This window comes from Haliotis cracherodii, unplaced genomic scaffold (genome assembly GCF_022045235.1).
Source record: "Haliotis cracherodii isolate W230 unplaced genomic scaffold, xgHalCrac1.p SCAF_22, whole genome shotgun sequence".
In the NCBI taxonomy this organism is placed as follows: Eukaryota; Metazoa; Mollusca; class Gastropoda; order Lepetellida; family Haliotidae; genus Haliotis; species Haliotis cracherodii.
In genome coordinates this window covers 6,273,329-6,296,306 of record NW_027266278.1, presented here as the reverse complement: position 1 = coordinate 6,296,306, position 22,978 = coordinate 6,273,329, and the positions used below count along the sequence as shown (strand labels likewise).

Sequence of the window (22,978 nt, the reverse complement as noted above, 5' to 3'; positions counted from 1 at the left end):
CTGGCACCCTGAATGCATTGGGGGGTAAATTTCAGAGCTCGTGTTGCATAACGTAAAAATGGGGCTTGTCACGGTCCACAAAGCGATCGTGATGCTGCGGCTGTTCTAAGTCTAAGGCTAAAATATAGGGTTACTTTGACCTCTTGGATCAGGAAGAATTACACTCACAATAATATTCTAATTCTAGAGTGGGAATACGTTTCCGATAGTTAACATGTAAATTTGCAGCAGGTGCAGGTGTAGGTGTAGGTGTAGGTCTATATGTAGGTGTAGGTGTTGTTGCAGATGTACATGCAGGTGTGGATGTGGATGTAGGTGTATATGAGAGGTGTAGGTGTAGATGTAGGTGTTGGTGTAGGTGTAGGTGAAGGTGTTGGTGTAGGTGTAGATGTAGATGTAGGTGTAGATGTAGGTGTAGGTGTGGGTGTACGTGTAGGTGTTGATGTGGGTGTAGGTGTAGGTGTGTGTGTGTGGATGTTGATGTGGATGTTGATGTAGGTGTATATGTAGGTGTAGGTGTTGGTGAAGGTGTAGGTGTTGGCGTAGATGTAGATGTAGGTGTTGGTGTTGGTGTTGGTGTAGATGTAGGTGTTGGTGTATATGTAGGTGTAGGTATGTGACAAGGTTCCATATTGATGGATCGCCCCCTCATATGCAATTATGTATATTAAATGTTAACTTCACTCGGGTGTTTAGTTATGGTTTCAGCGATATCTTACAAACCTCTTCGGCCTTGACTGTGTACAAAACATGTTCTCAAGGTACAGACGCTGCATGTTCTCATGATCGTGATTTACTTATGTTAATCTAATCCGTTGTATGGGATTTAAGTTTGTTTAGAAACAAAATCAATGTCCTTAGCTAGACTTCTTTAAACCTAAAATGCTTTATATTTCATACCCTCAATTAATTCCAAAGTATCATTTACCATCTATCCCAAATACCTCTATCTGCAACCCATCTAATCCAGACATAAGCATTTATAGTTTTTATTTAGAAAGTCATCAAATCATTCCTAACCTTATTCCATTCCCCTCACAGAACAGTGCCGATATTAAATACCAAAAGCCAACCAGCTGTCCCACCACTCATTCCGACCTTATTCTCCTACCCCATTTCCCTACCGCATAAAACCTTATATTGTCTTCTATGGAGCGATCCTGATCCCTAAAGTAGCTGAAAATTAAACTGACTGAACGACTCTCTTGGAGATACTCCCGAACTGTGCAACAGTTGCTACGGCAGCGTCAGGGGCACATCGAAACTTCAGAGACCCGAGTCGCTGTTCTGCTGCACCTACAGTCAACTGGTGATGTGTTCCGACCCTAAAGACTTGCGTCGTGGTAATTTAGACATGGGTAGATTTTTAACACTCTCTGTGTATTTAGCATTCATACTCTATGCATTTTCATTTAGAGCTCATTTCATTCACTAACCAACCTCACTCACATACTGTTAAAATGTGTTGTCAATGATGTCTCAGTTGCAGACTCTAATAACTGACAGATGTAGAGAACCCTTTAAGGTAAACGAATACTGAGAAATGGATGTAGTAACTGTTTACACAAATATGAATAAATACATAGTAATGCATGGTCGATAAATGAACTGACGGAAACAAAAAAGCATTCACACTGGCCATCTCAATAAACCGACATCCTGTGTATTTCATAAGTCATTACTGCAAAAGAATATCCGGTGATGCACGGGTAGATTTGAATCTAACGTCAATCATTTCCTTCAGGCCTATTCGCTGATGTCTTCCTATTGGCACATTATGATTATGAATACGCGGAATGGGAAAAATAAGCAATATGGAAATAAAATAGGACTCAACAACTCACCTTGGCTAACACTTGAAAATCTCCAATGTTTTTCACATTTGCATTGGAATCATACTTGTACTGGTACTCAAATCCATGTTCAAAGTTAATGAAACTTGAAGCATCACATGTCAATAAAACAACTATTCCACAAATTGCCGGAAAATGATATCCCGTCATTTTGAAGAATAAATTCTTTTCCAAAGTTGCTGTATAGCTATATTCTTCAGCGACGTCTTACATGACTGAACTATGTTTCAGCTCAATTGTACAAACGCAGGCAGGTGCAGTGCGATTGGGTTAGGGAAACCAGGAAGTTGATATAACCAGGTAGTTGTGACAGGCTCATGCAGCACGGAGTTTTCTTTAACTGATCCTGTTACAAATCTCTAAAGGAGACACGAGAAAAAAATAAATAATATCAATCTGAACATGTCCTTACCATCAATGACCTTATTCATAGCGACTTTGAGAAGAAGTTTGAGGTTGCGCTCGACACATCATCTTAATAATAATATAAAAAATAAAAAAATAAAAAATAATAATAATAATAATAACAGGTCAGGCCTATACGTACTCCAGAATGCCCATATCAAGGAAAAACATCGGGCAGAGTACAAATGTAGAAAATCTGGAGTTCAGAGCTGAACGCTCGCAACAAAGTCAAAGCCACAAATATTTATGCTGTACCCGTCCTTTCATAATCTTTTGGTGTTGTTGATTGGACGAAACAAGAAATTCAGGGTATTGACACCCTCACATGAAGAATCATGACAGATCCCACCACCCTCGCTCTTCCCTCAATCGCTTATATTTACCAATCATTATGGGAGGACGTGGTTTGATTAACGTTGGGGTTCTTCATGATAGAAATATTTTGGGCACTTTTGGACACATTTATTTGTCTGATGATGCTCTTGTGAAGCATGTCAGGACACATGATGAAAACAAGGCATTCCACAGTACTCTAAAACGAGCCAAGGATGTGGGACATAATCTCAATGTCGGTGTTGATTTTGTTGATAGTCCTGTACTGCTGGGCGGTACAGAAATGAGTGTCAACCAAGCGAAGTGCCACATCAAGTCGGCCCAGACTCAATTTTTAAAGGAGAAGCTCTCTGAACGACCACTGCATCGAGTTTATGTGCAGTGTGTTGAGAAGATGAACAATCCTGCAATCATTCGCTTCGATGAAGTTGTCTGGCCTGAAAAGTGAAACAGAAGGCTTTCTGTTTGCTGCTCAGGACCAGTTACTTCCCACTCGAAACCGTCAATGTGTGATTTTGCATCAAAATGTAAATATGAAATGTAGATTATGTAATGAATTTAATGAGACTGTCCAACACATTGTGAGTGGATGCCCAGCTTTGGCATAAACACAGTATCTTAAATGACATGATTGTGTATCTCGATCATTTTATTACCGTCTTCGCCATGCTTGTGGTTTTGACACAGAGGTCCATCCATGTTACGACCCGGAATATGTAGAGGGCGTCATGGAAAATGATAACGACAACAATCTTTGGAATAGGCCCATTTACAGCCTCAGACATATCCAGGCCAGCAAACCTGATCTTGTCCTTTTGGATAAATCCAGTGAAATCAGTTATATCATTGAATTTTCTGTCCCCTTTGACATTAATGTATTGACAAGATTGAGAAAAAACATGGCAAATATGCGGACCTTGCTTTCGAAATGTCACGCTTGCATCCCAAGTACCAACTTGTCCGACTCCCCATTGTTCTCGGTGCCTTAGATTTGGTACCTCCCAATCTGTTGACTGACATTGGGAGAGTACCCGGGTTTCCTACCAGGAATACAACCCTTCTGACAATCTGGGTAATGCAGAAGGCTGCAGTATTGGGGAGTCTTCACATTCTCAGAAAAGTTCTGGGTGGGTTTGACAAGGCAGCGCTTCCTGGGAGAAGTCCCATTCGCTGTCTGGGCTGCGTGTAGGGCAAGGGCCCTGAGCTGATGATGAGCCTGACCAGCTTGACTGTGCCAGCATCACCGAAACCCTCTTTGCTATGCAGAGTTGCTTCCCTTGGGCACACCAGAAACCTATGATTGTGGGCTCGAAAGCCGGTTCGACCTGATTATGATTCTAGGATTGTCAGCACCATACCCATGCTCGTGGGTTTCGTCTAGGACCTGCATCACTTCGAGCTTTCCTCAAGCCGACAACCATGATATAACTGGAATACTGTTAAAAGCAGCGTTAAACCCAACTCACTCACTCACTCACTCACTAAGACAAGCTGATGTGACGTGAAACCCAATATCTGTTTTTATTGTGCATTATTGATAAACATTATCATTACCATATAAAGTATGCCCGACATGAATATGTATGTATGCAGGTAGTTATTTACTGATTAAGTTGTAAGAAAACACGAAAGGATTTGTAAAGTAATCTGACGATTAACATGCATATACAATGTAAATATATACAGGGATGTTTCGATCGACTGACAGCGCAAGATAAAAGACCCATTAACAGCTAATTAAACATTCTGTATTCGCTAGGCAGCCAGGCCATTGACGTAAATCATGTAATAGCACACTACCCTGTTGTTTAATGGAAGTTTTAGGTAGATTTCAGTTAGATTACAGACATGTGGTAGACAAAAGGGTATGTGTAGGGGAGAAGGTTTGGAATGGGTGGGTCAGGTGATATTTTGGTCAATGAATAGACATGGCCAAGGGTCTGATGTAGGAAAACTTCGGTTGTCTGATTGTCAACCATGCATGCTATCGCAGAGGGTATGACAAACAATAAAACGTTTTTCTTTCGTACAATTGAAAAACATAATCGAGTCGCAATACGTGACCCCTACAGGGGGAAAACCAAGATATGATACCCCTCCCATACCCACACCCACAACTGAAGAAACAAATTTGAAATTCGACATGAGCACACCCAATCCCCTCAGCGGAATGTGACACCCCCCCCCCCCCCCCCCCCCCGCCCTCCCCATAGCACCCACAACATACACACTGTAGGTTGCAGTTAAATATCTGCCATGCCCCCACGCCTACAAACACCTTTAATGTGACCTCCATGGGCCAAGTTGGTAGGCTTGAGGTTAAACCGTTCTCTCATCACGTCACAGTTCTGGGTTTGAGGCCCAAAATCAATGCTGCAAATAGTGTGACATAATGCTGAGTGAGACACGCTGTTCCTTGTCTCTTTCCAATAGTCACATATTCGAAATCCCAATATGCACATGTATAGGTTAAATAATGTAATTATTGCGCAAATGATGTTTATGAAAAATGACAAAATACCAACTCGTTAAATAATCATCGGCACGTTGTTGCAGACTCCATCTGTACTTTTCAGAGTTATACCTTTTTCTCTAAATCAAATAATATATGCTGTTATAAGTGTGCTGCGAATGCATCATAATTTTGTGCCGCTATATACATCGTTTCAGCGCGGTCGGGTAGCCTAGTGGGTGAAACGTTCGCTCGTCATGCCGAAGACCCGGGTTCGATTCCCGACATGGGTACAATGTGTGTAGCCTATTTGTGGTGTCCCCCGCCGTGATATTGCTGAAATATTGCGAAAAGCGGCGTAAAGCCATACTCACTCATAATGTCAGGTTCTGACAGCCACTGTGAAGTGAGGTGAAATTCCGGACTGATGCCAATTTATACTGCTAGCCTCACTGAGATACCATGCCGCAGTTTAACATAAATACCCCACTCAGACACAGTATACTGACTCCGAGCCGACCAGTCCTTGTTTTAGCCCCTTAATGCCGAGCGCCAGTCAGGGTAACAACGAGTACCATATTTTAACGTCTTTTGGTATGACGCGGCCGGGGATCGAAGCCCTGACCTTCCGCTCTCCGGGCGGACGCTCTACCACTAGACCACGGAGGCGGTCGACAGCCACTGTGTACATTACGCACTGGTGTACTAAGGTCATGGAACGGATCTGAGGCCTCGTAATTTGCCTACGATCCTTGGGTAATCTGCTGTTCCTTGGCTCGACTTCCCACCTTCCCTGGGTTAGGTCTACTATCGCCTACAGTGCACTTTGCCTACAGTATTGTCAAAACAATGTTATGCACCAGTGACTGTCACTAATGTGCTCCTCTGTACATGTGGATTATTGTCTCCGCCACTTGAAATACAATCACGTAATTTCGCGATGATTAATTTACAAACATTCTGAATGTGTGCCAATACTTATATGAAGTGAACAAACCATTCCGCAGAAAAGAAATGTTATTTACAGTAATAGCAAAAATGCACAGTGAGTTTTTCAAGAAATATCCATTTTGCTTGCGATAAACATATTCATTGAGTTTTGATCATGTGGTTACAAACCGGAGAAGAGTCGTCAGTTTACTCATGTTCCGCCCTATGAGTGGAGGTTAATTAATAATTATGAAAGTTCAATAACTATAAATTAATTAACCCGACATTAAACCTCCACTCCTCCGACTTCATCACGGACGATGTCGAATATACTGACGAAAACGACCTTTCAATTGATGAAGAATATTTATTTGCAAGAAACGCAATGAATGTTTAAGAGCCTTATTAAATAGTACAATTAAGCGATATATTATTATATTCGTGTCCTTTAATTGTTTGGTTGTCATAAATACCATCCAAAATATGTAACATTGAACTTTTAAAAAGAAACAAAAATATCCCTCGTGTACGGATGAACACAATTTACATACCTGCTTCAATTTGTACCTTAACAATTTCATACTCAAGTTTCCACTGTCTGCTCGAAATATGCGTGTATATCATACTTTGTTACAACAGAAGAATAATCTGGGGGATTTCATTAATGGAAACACACGGCCAACATTCATATATTATTTATCGATGACATCCTGTCAGCAGTTTCCAGTAATGGTAGCCCTTGTAATTAGATTATTAGACTTGGGATTTCACACGTTACATAAAAAACTGATTTGATCAACCTTTAGTATATTAACATAAATATTAAATCAACTATTTGCACGACACATGGAATAACAGAAGAAGTAAGTTACAATCTTGATTTTAGTATTTTCTTCAAGTCAAAGTAAAAATGTTTAGAGTTCTTCACAAATCATAGTCTGGATAGGGTTCCGGTTCCGGTTCGGGTAATTTTCTTCTAACAGGCGATTTGCCCCTGATAAGAGAGGATGAACTGCTTGGTCTTTCTTCGTAATCTTCGACTGGTGTTCTGGGCCGGTCCATTGTTGCACCACGAGTGAAGTCAGGACGAGTCGGTTGATGTCTGGAGTGGTCAAAGCGGATGTTTGCCTCTCCGGGATAAGGTTCACCCTTTAGGCTTTTTGCCTGGAGAAATAAAACATATATTAATGGCATACTGAAAACCATGTGTCCTATATAGAAAACTCCTGGTCGAGAAGTCAAATCCAGTTTCGCCCAAGTTATGCACCTTGGTCTTTGACGCCCTATTCGTGCGTCACGCTGACATGCATGATATCATTGACATACTTGATAAAGCGACCAAGCAACGTGGTTTATTTCACGATGAAATATTGTTCTATCATGACGTCATTTCTGGAGATTTGTACATGCGCTCGCAACTTGATGACGTCATATATCGGACGACGTTATTTTTGAGAGGGAAGTGTCCAGTAGATTGTTCCCCATAGATGTAGCTAGGCTACGCAGATAAACGCAGTCGCCGAGCGATCGCATCCAATTTGGGAAAGATATGAGAAACGGTATTAGGAGAAAAGGCACAGATAATCAAGGATTGTGAGAATATGCGGGAAAGACCTGTTCGTAAAATGGACTTATCCGACATTTCCGAGGTCGGATTCTATTCAAGGAGACATCATTATCAAAATGTGGGTTAATATTTTTAAATCTTGTACATTTTAACAACTTCTTCAAAGAGGCTGTACGTATTGTTGGAATCTCATATAAGAAATAAAGGACTCGTGGTCGTTGTTTATCGTACAATAAAACACTACAGGGCGATTAAACCATTCGGAGCTGCGACCCTCATGGTTTATGCTCCCTGCATTGGTTTATTGTACGATAAACAACTCCTACACGTGTATTTCGTAACTGTTTAAAGAACTACACTGTAACAACTCACAACATGCGGGTCGGGAAGACTGGGCACTGGTCGCAGAGATCGTTCTGACCTCATCGGGGTTGTGGGGTCATCTGGGCGCCAAGTGGACATGAACATGCTGGACAACCCACGGGACTGTGAACAGTTTCATTTGAATGTAATTAAATGAAGACTTATGTTCTGAAAGAAGACAGTAGATATGAAACTGAATCGATTTGTGAGCTCAGATGATATGAACTGTATACTGGTTAATGTTTCTGAGTTTAACCAAGGTATCATTTCAGTCACCCTCTCATATTGGGATCTGTTAAACGACTATTTGTCGTTTCTGGTTTGGGAATTGGTCTTTTGAAATAGTTGGAAGTTAATGTGACTTGCGTTACGTTGCACATATATAATGGTGAATTTAGGAGTAACCAAACAATGACACGTACCTTATGACTTTTCTCACTTTCACACAGGTCCTACAAGAGAAAATTAAATCTTTTGATAAAGCACCAGAATAAAAAAAAATACAAACATCAGTTCATTTTTATGGCTGATATCAAAACAAGTTAAAGAATGCCAGTTTAACAGAGTTCGATTAATTACAGTTGGAACTGGATTGAGAAACCATGCGTTTGAGAGTCTGAGCATCGAAGAAGACCAAACTTTGTTATGGGTGCCTGTATATTATCCACCTGTGTATTTTACAGAAGTAACTGTTAACACTTAGTTCACAATTATCAATGTCATTTACGATAGGTCAGGGGGACGAGGAGCCGATATAAATTAGACAAAAATATATATCAATGTGAGGAACAGCAATGATTACTGATAATGTTAATGTGTCGAATGAATAGGACCAGCTCAAGGCATAAAGGGAAAGTATAGTAGCTTAGTGGTTCAAGTATTTGCCCATTACTAAAAACCTATGTTCAATTCCCAACATGGACACAATATCGAAGCCCATTCTGATGTCTTCACTCCAAATGAATTCTTGCTACATTGGTGTAAAAACATATTTTACACTTTTCAACATACTTACATCACTAAAGCCTTCATTGACAAAGGGTGTTCTGGATCCTTCCGGTCAGATACGGAAGAACCTGTACCACATCAAGGAGAAGTGCATCCTTCTGGAAAAACATGTGAAAATAATCTTGAAGAACTGGACAGTGGTTACATCTGGTGGGCATCCAATTGTAGCGGGGCAGTTCAGTGTTAAACCAGGAGATACCTCACTAGGGAATCTACCATCACGCTTGTTCTCTCCCTTTCCATATTCAGGATAGGGTACTGCCATAGCCGTGTGACTCGTACACCAAAATCAATTATTAACAAACTTCAACGTGTTCAGAACACAGCCGCTAGCAAGAATCCCTGTCCTTTGTAACTTACACTGGCTTCCATTTCGTCAGGGGACAAGTAAGACAAGTATTCTTTGTCTTATTGTTTACTCCCCAGGGAGCTGAGAATGATTCTTGAGTGCATACTGATACAGTGATAATAACGTTTTGAGCATGCCCCTGCGTGGTGTGGAAATATGCGCACATAAATAGCCGCCTATTATTATTATTATTATTATTATTATTATCATTATTATCATTATTATTGGGGTATGCTGAAACGGATTGATTCGAGTGAGAAGACCGGTTAAGTTAAACTGACATGACTTGAACCGAAGGGGCTTTATTGTAATTGGGTTCACGGATTTTCAAAGCAAAGGTGGCGGTGGTCGAAATATTGATGTAGAATTAAATACAAAACATGTTTTATGATCTCCTCCGGTGGGATGAAAAACATCTGTGAAATGAGTGTGCTGCATTGAGTGTTTCTTTAAATGACAAGTGAAATAGTTACCATCCTACCCTTGTCGATCTCAATTCATATTGTTAAAATTTGGTGCCAAACACGGCAGGAAAAAAGACATTATTGGTCGATAGATCTGTACAGAAGATAATACTCTCTTATATTGTATCCAAACATATGTCTACCCCTCCATTTGGAGAGAACATTCCTTATCCGGAACGATTCGGCGAAAAACTTAATTGTCAGAGTTGCGTTTTGGTTGTTTACAAAGGTAATATGAATAAATAATTAGACATTATTATTGCCAAAATCAAAACAAATATATTCAAAGGTTTCAGATTTCCAAAGGTAATGTGAATGACAAATTAAAAAGAATAACAAATATGAAACGAACACAAAAAAAAGAGAAACAGCTAGATCAAATATATTCAAATGTTCATATTTTCAATAAATTCAATTACATTTTTATCAATCTCATCACTAAAACATCGGAAAACTAACCTAGCCCGAATTCGTCCTAGACAACAGACAGACCAACTAAATCAGAAAACTTCATTTGAACGGAATTGGATACGAACGTCGTGTTATCTTTCAATCGCTCACTTGTTTCCTGGGATGACATAAGAGGAACACATGCCAGACAGGTTATTAAATTGCTCTTCAAATTGCATTTTCATTGTGCAAATGTTTACCACCACAGACTATTACTGTTTTCAGATTATAATTTTATTCAACTTTGTGAACTATGGGTAGATGGATTTGTAAAGCAAGTGATATATATATTTAAGCCCTTTTGTAAGGGTTGTATGTAAGTTGTTTGTAAAGAATATTAAATGGGCGCTGATCTAACGCAATTCCCCGGACTGGTTGTTGCCTTTGTTATTGTTTTTTCCCCCGTGAGTACCCGGTTGATACGCAACGCAACTGAGCGTGACCAGAGACTGGTCTACCGTCTGCAAGAACAGCTAAATAAACTTGGAGACTGGAGGCAATATTTGTTATTCGCATTTTTGCATAAACACTGATTGGTTAACTGTGATCTATAAAGATTTCGACAAAGGGCGCATGTTAATTAATTTCTTCAGCCTAAACAAAAAGACAAAAAGAACGGCGGAGTTCATCGGATGTCGTCATTTGGAAATACCCCAGATGGTTATAGTTTAATAATGAACAAAGGTATCCATGCAGTGAAAGCAATCTCGGATTTCGGATTGCGTCGATAATACGATTACTACTCCCTTGTTGTCATCCACGCTTTCTCGTATAACCCTACACTTGTGTATTTGTCGTCATTCACTTGATGCTCAGTTAATGAATTTATTACAGGTACAATTAGTGGTAGCACCACTTAGATTACCTGACAAAGGTTCCCATTTGGCATTTATTGTGTCTGTTATAATTATTCAATCTTAATCCAGGTTTGAAGTGAGGTGAAATGTGTGTTATGTAATATGCACGTGGCAGACCAGCAAGAGGTGAATTATCAGTTGACTTACTTTTTTTTGTAAATCAACGGATCGTTCCTAGTCATCAAAGGATTAACAGAAAATACGTTGATTGATTAATCACTGTTATCTTGCACAGCGGATATGTCAAAAGTGAGAGTTTCCATGTCTAGGTTTACTAAAACAAAGGGAATACACTCATACCATGGCGTGAAGTGCCGATGTAAAAACAACATCCTTTGTTGAAAGGGTTAACTGATAATACGTTGATTGATTGATCATTGTTATCTATCACTCAATGGATTTTTTAGGAACCGTGGACGTTATGAAAATAGTTGTCATGTGGGCTTTCTCAGCCGACCCTTGAGACTTGACACCTATGTGAAACACCTGAAACAATCCAAGTGATCAGTTGAGAAACGAACACGGGTTATAATATCCCGAAACGATATATATCTTTTAAAATATTTGATTGTTACAGAGACACGTGACATCGAATAAGTTTCTTTGTACAGCTGCAGACGAGTGGGCTATTGTTCCTTTGTGTGGATATTCACGGATACATTCCTCGAACAAGGAAGCTGCCTAAAATGTATACACATAAATTTGGTAGGTTGTAATTATGGTATTTGCATTTTGTTTTCCTTCATTTGAACCGATTCGTTCATGTTTCTCCACGTCTTGGTTGGGAAATTCTTCAATGCGCGATAGACGTTGTTTTCACAGTCTTTTCCTTTGTAAGCGTGTATATATTACCGTCAATTTGTAAAATGTGATTCTCTCAGGCAATTTATAAAATGTGATTTGTAAAATGTGATTCTCGCAGGCAATTTATAAAATGTGTAAATATTTCAGTCATTTTGACTGAAAAAATCTGTCCAGATTGATTAAGGTGATCAAAAGGGCCTACAAACATCACAACAGATTATTATGTACTGTAGGATTAGAAGGTAAACAACATAGAAATGTACTTTTCAACGTAACATTTTCAGTCTCTTGGTGATGACATTAAACATCAAAATGTTTGGAGTTCCTTATTATTATAATACAGATGGAAATGTTTTTCAGTCACTTTGTAAAATAACTGAATATTTAGACTTTTAATAAATTTGAAAATGTTACACATTTTGACAGTAAAAAATATACACACTATAAAAAAGCAATACTCAGGTGAAATATTTACTTTGTGTTGCAAGTCAAAATAGTGTAAACGAAAATCGCAAAATTACCAAGCAAGTGACTTATAAAAACTTCGTCACCATTACCGATGCTACCCACAAAGATACCTACATTTCCTTATTATTTCGAAAACTGTATTTTCATTTTGTTGATCAATGTGACCATACGCCCTTATTACTACCCATAAAAGTGACTAATGCGCTTACGAATGGCGCACCAGAGAGTCTAAATTTCTGCTATACATCCGGGTACTCACTGGGAAAAAACAATAACAAAGGCAACAACCAGTCCCGGGGAACTGCGTTAGATCAGTGCCCCTTTAAGTAAAGGATAGTTGTTGTTTAGAAATATGAAACTAGAATTTCATTTTCATCTTCGTCAGCTAAACTTATAGAGCTGATATCGTCACACCAGTAGGTCCTCTAAATACGAAAATGTGTATTTTCGGCAATTTGAATGAAATTGGCACGTCGTGGTATATTTGGTGTCTTACTCGTTTTATACTCGACAGGTTATTGACGTACCCATTGATTGACGTAGCCATGCAGACATGCGCAGTACCTACCCTCGTTTCAGTATGCACAGATACCAAGCCAGCAAGGATGAGATGATTATCAATATCCCCGCTAAAACGATCAGACCGATCATCCATGCCTGCAACCCATCACAGTTGGGATCATATTTTGCCCATGCGCAGTAGTATCGGTTGACGTCGTTGTAGCAGACGTACGGCCACGAACATGGAGAGCTGCTGCACTCGTTGACGTCATCCTCGCAATGAATGTCGGTCCAGCCAGGTGCGCAAGGACACTCATAGTAGAGGTCAAAACCTTCAGCACGGCGGTAGTTGGTGCAGTTGTACACGCTTTCATTCTTGCCTGGAATATATATATATGGAGGTATAACGTGGGACAAAAAACTCAGTAATATTGCAGCTATATGACGGCGGTCTGTAAATAGCCGAATCTGGGACAGACCATACAGTGATTAACATCATGACCATCGATCTACACAATAGGATAGGATGATAGGATGACATGCATTACCCAAGTCAGCGAGCCAGGCCCCATCTTCCTCAAGCTCCTCACAGCAATAGCCCGTTCGCGAAGCTCTCTAAACTATCGCTGCCACCAGTCAAGACTCTCCTCTGTGGAAAAAGTGACTTCACCATCCTTGGAGTTGAGTGAGTGAGTGAGTATGGTTTTACGCCGCTTTTAGCAATATTCCAGCAACATCACGTCGGGGGACACCAGAATTGGGCTTCACACATTGTACCCATGTCGGGAATCGAACCCGGGTCTTCGGTGTGAAGAGCGAACGCTTTAACCACTAGGCTACCTGACCGCCCCCTTGGAGTTGAATTCGCAGCCGACTGACCGTTATGTTTACAAACAAGTGATGCCGTGACGCCGAATACGCTTACCCCACCGGAATTATTTTCTTTGTTTGTCACTTTGAATTTCTGTTTCATTTCAACTATCACGTAATTGCCATAGTAAGAATGTAAGGGAGAAGTTGGGTGATTTTCCGTTAGTCTGCAATCTCGAACCAATGTGATTAAACAAACAAGGTAAATTCATCTGGGAAATTTGGTCAGTCGTGAACGTTTTCAAAATGAACTATAATGCCCTTCCCAAAGACATAAACAAACGTAGCAACTTTAGTACGTTTGGGGTTAGAGGACAAATTTCAAGATTCTTGTAATGGCCGCGCCCATACTGATGGCAGCAATGTTACGAGAGTGTAACGAAGGGAGGCAAGGCAGTTAACTTACTATTAAAGTTCAGTGTAAATACGGTCAGGCCGGTTAGTCCCCTTTTACGACTTATTGAAGGCCAATAAATAAAGGATCTTCAAGGGGGCGATGGCGTCATGTACTTTGCTTAGATTATATAGTTAGGAGATATACAGTTTGCGTTTTTACATCAACCAGTGCTATTGTTTCTTTCTTTGTTGTTTAACACCGCACTCAGAAATATTCCGGTCTGTAAATAATCGAGTCTCGACCAGACAATCCAGTTATTGACATTATGAGCATTGATCTACGCAATTGGGATACGATGACATGCATCAGCCAAGTCAGCGAGCCTGACCAACCGATCCCGTTAGTCGCCTCTTACGACCAGTTCTATTGATGCCTGTCGATTTTGTAGTTTAATGCTAATTGTCGCAGCACTTTCTTGTATATTCACCCAGACGTCAGTGAAAACAAGGTGATGTAATGCAACCTCATGGCTAGTTGAATGCAGAGAAATAGCTTTGTCAAATGTTAATTAAAATGAGAACAAACTGAATTTTTCAAAATTGGGAAAGGGAAATAAATGAATGTTATCATGAAACGTTTTATATATCACGGGTAATTTCAATAACGATTTCCAAGATTAAAAACATCCTTCACCCTTAATCCCTTTTAATCCGTTTCAGTAAGATTAACGTTTCTGTTCACCCAGTAAAATTTCAGGATGCACCTGCCCTCGATCTGTGTGTTTAATATATGATTTGTTTCGTTTCTTATTAGTTTTGAATTTATTGTTACGGACATAGATTAGATATGTCTACTCAGGACATGAGAAAAGAGTTGCTTGTGGAAAGTTCAGTGTTTCAAGAATAGACGTCGCCGTATGGCTGAAATAATGTCGGTGCGACGTTTACTTTTAACCCACTTACTCAAGAATAGACGAATCTCATCTCTAACGGAAAAAGCAGCAACTTTCAAATAAATCAACATTTCAATATCAGGGCCCCGTTCCACAAAGCCATCTTAGGGCTACGACTGTCGTAAATCTATGTTAAAGCATGGGGGATACGATCGTCTTAGAGCTACGATCGCTTTGTGGAACGGGGCCCTGTAGTATTCTAATATACGTTGTTTAGTGTAGTACACCATTATGATGGCTTTGCGCCGAGGATTCTCCTGACATAAATCCACTTGAGAGGAAGGAATGTCGCATTCATATTGAGTCGCATTTTTGGCAAGGAGCTAGCTGTCGAATTCTTTTGGAGACGTATTTATTTCACGATTTACAGTACGTTGTTTGGTGTAGTACATCATTATAAAGGCTTTGCGCCCTTTTAGAATGTATGTAGCTTCATCGAAGGGTATGGTTTTCGGCAGATTTTATTTTTATTCAAGCTATTTGGCGACGGGGGACACCAAGAATAGGCTTTGGATAATGTGAGGATTTGACATGGGTCCTGGGCGCGATGAGGCGACGTTTTAACTACACCGCCACACCGCTGCCCACATCTCAGGATACGGAGCACACAAACAAACGCCATAACTTACTTTTGCATTCGCCTCCATTCTCGCAGAGCCTCTCCATAACAGTTGGTTTTATTGTGATGACATCCGAGTATACCCCTGCCTGGTCCTGGGCGTATACACGGACCTCATCGTAACCATAGTAACCAGGCCAGGTTGGTACTGAAAGGTCCTGTAGACCCAGTTGAGGGTGTCGGCAGGATGGGGGAGGTGGAGGCTGTCACAGGGGATGCCACTCTGAAATCAGTTTTATATACGCCCATTTATACTGGTGAGCAGATGCGCCAGTGTGATGCCGGAATTGCACTATTTCAGTTATATCACAGACCCCTAGCATTGACACTACACATGGAGAATCGAACCCGGGTCTTTGGCGTGAACAGGAGTGAACGCCTTTACCACTCAACTGCACAACCTACATGTACATTTTCAACAAAGATATCGTTTAAAACATGGTTTTGTCTGGATTGCAGAGTTATGTAATGATGAGTAAATCAAGTATTGTGTTCGCAACAGGCCTAGGAAAACCAACGTTGAAGCCACAAGAATCCAAGCATAAACACAACGCGACACACACACACACACACACACACACACACACACACACACACACACACACACACACACACACACACACGTGGCTATATAAGTGCAATAATCTTGTACGCGACGTTAAACCCCATTTCACCTCACCTTGCACCGAATGTTTATTTCGAGCTTCGCGATCTTGGGTGATGATTGGACACAGAAAACAATCATTAATATCCAGATAAAGGCGTATCTAAGATTAGAACCCAAGCAGATCTATCCAAGCTTCCAAGCTTGAAGCTATTTGTAATAAACATAGTCGCCACCTCAATGGCGTTAAACTAGATAAACACGACAGATGTTGAAGTGAGACGAGTTCTATGGATGAACAACTTCTTTATTACAATTAGTGCGACGTTTCGGTGTAGATCCTAACATCTTTATCAAGCAAGTGATCAAGGTGTTAGGATCTACACCGAAACGTCGCACTAATTGTAATAAAGAAGTTGTTCATCCCTAGAACTCGTCTTACTTCATCACTCCAACTTCTAAATGCCACTCAACGAAGTTATACGACAGATGTTGTTTGAATGACTTCACTCTGAATCAACCCTAGTCGTCTTTAAAGCCACGAGCCGGCTGTAAGAGACTTAACTACGACGTTCATTGTCAGCAAGACAAACATACAGTAATCTCGGCTAATTGCTCTCGGCCTTCTTGGTTAAACAGGGCTTTTTTATCAAGTAATTCAGTTACATTGACACGCCTTCTTTGTCCCACCTTTACACGGATACGCTTTCACATAGAAAACCATCCAACACATTAAGAGACTTAATGATCATGATTTATGAATCATATTTTAATGTTACAAGAATCTGTTTGTTGGTGTTTTCACACGAATAGCATGATATTTGTAGTTCATGTGTTTACTATTAGTGAATAACTCAGCCCAGTTTGTGACTTGCCTGTTAATGTCAGAACAGTTGAATACCGAGCAATCCCGGGTCAAACTATCCCTTTTCGTTGCTCTCTGATTCAAAGAAGTGCTACTGAGTATTTGCTTGACGTAAATAGCAAGACCCTTTGTGCGCAACTTGTAACAAATTACATGTAAAACGTATATTTGCTGGAGTAAGTGAGATTGGTTTCTAACGCCACACTCAGCGATATTCTGGCTATAAGGCGGCGGCTTGTCAATAATTGAGTCTTGACCGGACAGTCCGGTGATTGAAATGAGCATCGATCAGTTAATGTAAATAGTTAACGCAAGAGAATAACCAGTCTGGATTATCTGCCGAAACATATTCAGATTTGGCGTGAAGCTTAAAATAGCTATAATAATTAATTGTATGGGCCAATGAAAATGACACCCGGTGTTCGCGAAAAAGGTAAGCATTCCTGTCGTACCGGTAGCACCTGCCATTCACTCAATTTGCATATAAATGTAAGTATGTTTTATTGCTTGACGCCGCACAGCGGTATTCCTATGCGACGACGGCCTGTAAACAAACCAGACAATCAAATGATCGATGAACCAGAAAATCCAGTAACACGAGAATGAATTTATTGATTTAACTAATTAAAACAACATGTTAATTTGGGATTACGACGGTTATGTACAAGTGCAGATATTCTGATGCCTACAAGTAAAAAAACGTTAAAAGATCTATTCGTTTTGCAACACAGTGGGGGCAGTTTTAATGTCTCGGCCCAAACATGTCCTTGCAGTTTGCAGCATACATAAATGCTTCTAAGCTAGTGATGAAACTCGAGTACTTCAGTAAACCAGCTGAAACATCGACCCAGTTCAAGAAAATATCAATCGTCAAAGCGAGGGAATAACCAGTTTAGATTATCCAGCGAAACAGATTACAATTTGGCGTAAATGTCAAAATAGCTGTGAAAAAAATCACCTGATCAACTGGGTCGCTTCTAAGGACAAGCATGGGTTGCTGAAGGTCAGTTCTAACTCGGATCTTCTCGGGAGACGACAAGCATAGGTTACTGAAGGCCAATTCTAATCCGGGTCTTTACGGGGGTAGACAAGCATGGGTCGCTAAAGGTCAGTTCTAACTCGGATCTTCTCGGGAGACGACAAGCATGGGTTACTGAAGGCCAATTCTAATCCGGGTCTTTACAGGGGTAGACAAGCATGGTTTGCTGAAGGCCAATTCTAACACGGATCTTCTCGGGAGACGACAAGCATGGGTTGCTGAAGGCCAATTCTAATCCGGGTCTTTACAGGGGTAGACAAGCATGGTTTGCTGAAGGCCAATTCTAACACGGATCTTCTCGGGAGACGACAAGCATGGGTTGCTGAAGGCCAATTCTAATCCGGGTCTTTACAGGGGTAGACAAGCATGGTTTGCTGAAGGCCAATTCTAACACGGATCTTCTCCGGGGGAAGCCGGAAGTGAAACATGCATACTTCTCTGTTAGAAACCCAGAACCAGGTGCTAACAAGCCAATCATGATAGGAGAAATTCCAATCAAACATCAGCGGATCCTTGCATGACCAGGAACCAAAACTCCGATCAGCGAAACCCGTTACGGTGATACGCCTTACGAGAAGAAATTCTGCAACTTGTTTTTGCTATGATGTCACATAAACAAGAAGAGTGGAGACAAGATATTTTATGGATGACAACTTCTTTATAGTATTATGATGCGACGTTTCCGTATAGATCCTTATACATATGTCAAGCAGGAGTGAAGTAAGATAGCACAGTACAGACCTATGTACAGCTGATCAGGATTAACTGGAGATAGCTTGAGTCTTCCATTGCAATATCAATACATTGTAGGCAGATAGAATGGTATCCCTGATGTCTGTTGATTGAAGGTTTGTGTCGGTGGATTTGAACCGCTTCTGCTAGTTTTCGTTTGGTAAAATCCTAAAGATTGTTTGATAGCATCTGTGCTTTGTCCAAAATGATATTGTGATCAGGACAGTTGATGATATAGTCTGAGCTAATTTTCGATCTGATTTGGTGGTAGATGCTTTCGGTCCTTTTTTTCTGACGTTTATGGGGCAGGGAGTTTCACCTTTGTGTCACTCCTAAAATATCTTGTGTTTACTGTTACTTACCAACTTTTAAAAATGCCAATCAAACAATTAACAAAAAGACTTGATAGATAGAAGGATCGTGCGTGTATGTGTTTAAATAAGCCACAGTAATATTTTATTATTTTTGCAGCTTATATTTACTTTTAAAAAGATAACATTTCCTTTTCAATTCACTATCATTGATATGTACCCACGTCTGACCAGCAAGTAGCTGTTGGGTGTTGACATGACGCCCTGCCCGACCCCAAGAGCATGACTTCAGAGGTGGAACCACATTTGCCATCACTTGTTCATGATGCAACCCATCCGGTTGTTATGTTACACGGTTCGCTTCCTGAGAATAAAACAGTTTGATCCCGTAATGCGTAAAACGCAGAGAAGAAGACTGTAGAAGATTGTATGGGCTCTTCGGGTATCTCATTTTCCGCGCGGTGTTCTCATCCAGCTCAAAACTGAAATGTTGGGGGATAAAGGGGATTGAGGCTGGATTATAGGCGAAGATCGCTCATTGGAATCTCATAAAGACGATCACATTCCGAGTAGGTGAAGCCGCCTCTTCCCCGGACGACAGCATTTCTGTGTACATATGCTTCCGACACTTTGACTTGGGCACCCGTGAAGAACCGTGGTAGAATTGGGCTTCAGCAACCCATGCTTGCCGTAAAAGGTGACTATGTTTGTCGTAAGAGCCGACTAACGGGATCGGTTGGTCAGGTGATGCATCGTATCCCAGTTGCGTGGTTCATGCTCATTTTATCAATCACTGGATTGTCTGGTCCAGACTCGATTATTTACAGACTGTCGTCTATATAGTTGGAATATTGCTGTGTTCGGCTTTAAACAACAAACAAATACACATTGCTTTGGCCCGTCATTAGTCCGGTCTGAATCCATTGGAACATGTTTGGCACATTCTTGGACGTCGGCTGCAGGCAGTGGATCTACGAGTGCAGGACCTGACAGCTTCAGCAGCTGCACTGCACCAGGAGTGCAGCAGTTACTTCGCCACCGTATCAAAAGACTCACTGGAATGAGAACGAACGAGCGAGTGTGGTTTTACGCCGCTTTAAGCAATGTTCCAGCAATATCACTGCGGGGGACACCACAAATGGGCTTCACACATTGTACCCATGTGGGAAATCGAACCCGTGCCTTCGGCGTGACGAGCGAACGCTTTAACCACTGGGTACCTACCCTAATGCTTCCATGAGAAGCAGGATAGACGTGGCCATCGAACCCCGTGGTGGTTACACCCGCAACTGAGCTGAATTTAAGGATTTGGATTGCCTTTATCAGATAACAATGGGGGCGGTCGGGGAGCCTAGAGGTTGAAGCGTTCGCTCGTCACGCCGAAGACCCGGGTTCGATTCCCTACATGGGTACAATGTGTGAAGCCCATTTCTGGTGTCCCCCGCCGTGATATTGCTGGGATATTGCTAAAAGCGGCGTAAAAGATTAGGGGGCACGGTGGCCCAGTCGTCTAAGGCGCTGCGGTTCGCTGTGCAGAGTTGCATCCCTTGGGCAGGCCAGAAACCTATGATTGTAGGTTCGAATCCCGGTTCGGCCCGATTGATTAGATGTTTCTAGGTTTGTCAGCACCATACCTGTGCTCGTGGGTTTCACCGAAGTGGTAAACGTCTGAGGCCTGCATCACCTCAGGCTTTCCTCCCACATTAAGCTGACACGCCGTGATATAACTGGAATACTGTTAAAAACGGCGTTAAACCCAACTAACTCACTCACTCACTCAACGATTGAAGATTCATAACTACTTGTTACAGTAGGATCTCAATTAATATTATATCACCTCAGTTAAGAATCTGCAATTCCATCTGTTAATCCATACCATTGTGACGAAACAATGGATCATGACAGACACTGACATTCGAATATTGACTCGTCACATGATCATTGCACGGTTGGCAGCTATGTTATTGTAATGAAACAGGACGGTTCAAGGGTTCAAAAACTTTATGTGAATTTCGGTACAACAAAACGAATACTTACTCCAAATGAGACCCGTGAAGATCATGGGTAGAATAGGTCTTCAGCAACCCATGCTTGCCGTAACGGGCGACTATGCTTGTTGTAAGAGGCGACTTACGGGATCGGGTGGTCAGGCTCGCTGACTTTGTTGATGCATGTCATCGTATCCCAAATGTGTGGATCGATGCTAATGATGACAATCACTGGATTGTCTGGTCCAGACTCGACTATTTACAGACAGCCGTCATATAGCTGGAATATTGATGAGTGTGGCGTTAAACAACAAACAAACAATCAAACTCCTGACGAGGTCAATAAACGAAACAATCGACCTCGGACCCGACCCCTTCGACGGTCTGACCGGACCTCGGCCTCCATCACGACCGAGAGGGAACATACTGACGAAAACAACGTTTGATTTGCTGAAGAATATTTATTTTGGAGAAAAATGTCAATAACTATATTAAAAAGTACAATTATGCGATATATTAATACATTCATGTCTGGTGCGTGTTCGGTTGTGATAAATGCCAGTAACATCTGCAGCGTTGATCTTGAAAGAGAATATTTAATATAACCGTCTTAAACGGATTAAAATATACAAGTTTTTAATTTTTGTAACTTCAACAAAGTTCATATTCAACTTTCCACTGTCCGCTCGAGTTATATGCGTATCTAGACGCTAATTTAAACTTTGTTACAACAGCAGAATAATCTGTGAGATTTAATTAATAGAAACACACGGCCAACAATCATATATCATTTATCGATGACATCCTGTCAGCAGTTTCCATCAATGAAAGCCCTTGTAATTAGATTATTAGACTGGGGATTTAATTTTTTAATTAACTGCTTTCTATCGACATTGAGTTAATTAACCTTTATTTTAAATCAACCATTTGCACGGCACATGTTATTGAGGAAACAATTCGTTTGAGCATTTTCTGAAAGACAACTATCTACAGTGTAAAGATTTCCGGATTTCCGGATTTCTTCAAGCATCATAGTCTGGTTCCGGTTCGGGGCCGGGGGCAACACGGCGTGAATTTCTTCTGACCAGAGACTTGCCCCTGATAAGAGAGGATGAACTGCTTGGTCTTTCTTCGTAATCTTCGACTGGTGTTCTGGGCCGGTCCGTTGTTGCACCACGAGTGACGTCAGGACGAATCAGTTGATGTCTGGAGTGGACAATGCGGATGTTTGCCTCTCCCAGATATGGCTCACTGGTTAGGCCTTTTGCCTGGAGACGAAAACACCAACTTAGTAAGTACATTTTCAGCATTCCATGTCTGGAAAGCTACTGGTCCTGCGTTTTAATTCCGGATTCGTCCTGATTGTGATCCTTGTCGTTTTATACGAAACTCGTGCATCACTTAAAGCCGTGATATCATGGACATACTTTTGTAAGCGGTGTAAAACTCAACTCTGCAATGTTTGTATATTTAAATAACCACACCGGTCGCAGAGATCGTTCTGACCTCATCGGAGTTGTGGGGTCATATGGCCGCCGACTGGACATGAACATGCCGGACGCTTCGGATAACGCACGGGACTGTAAACAGTTTAATATGAATATAATCAGATGACGACCTATCCTAAAAGTACATACCTACAGTGCAAGGTCTAAGCCTGTGTCGCCACTGTCAAAATGGCTTCTTCTAGAGTGAGTGAGTGAGCGAGTGAGCGAGTGAGCGAGTATAGTTTTAGGCCGCTGTTAGCAATATTCAAGCAAAATCACGACGGGGGACACAAGAAATGAGCTTCACACATTGTACCTATGTAGGGAATCGATCTCGGGTCTTCGGCCTGACGACTGAACGCTTTAACCA

General features: G+C 41.1%; 1 protein-coding gene and 1 pseudogene across 1 annotated transcript in view; both read right to left on the bottom strand.

Annotated features, from left to right (window-relative positions):
• Positions 1–6,897: 6,897 nt before the first annotated feature.
• On the bottom strand, positions 6,898–9,176 carry LOC139471172 (uncharacterized; annotated as a pseudogene).
• A 12,752-nt stretch (positions 9,177–21,928) lies between these two features.
• Positions 21,929–22,978, bottom strand: part of LOC139471455 (uncharacterized) — a 141,452-nt gene continuing 140,402 nt past the window's right edge. Inside the window, 2 exon segments of the mRNA XM_071253816.1 lie at positions 21,929–22,389; positions 22,579–22,701. Coding sequence (XP_071109917.1) covers positions 22,144–22,389; positions 22,579–22,701 — 369 coding nt within the window. The 3' untranslated portion in view covers positions 21,929–22,143.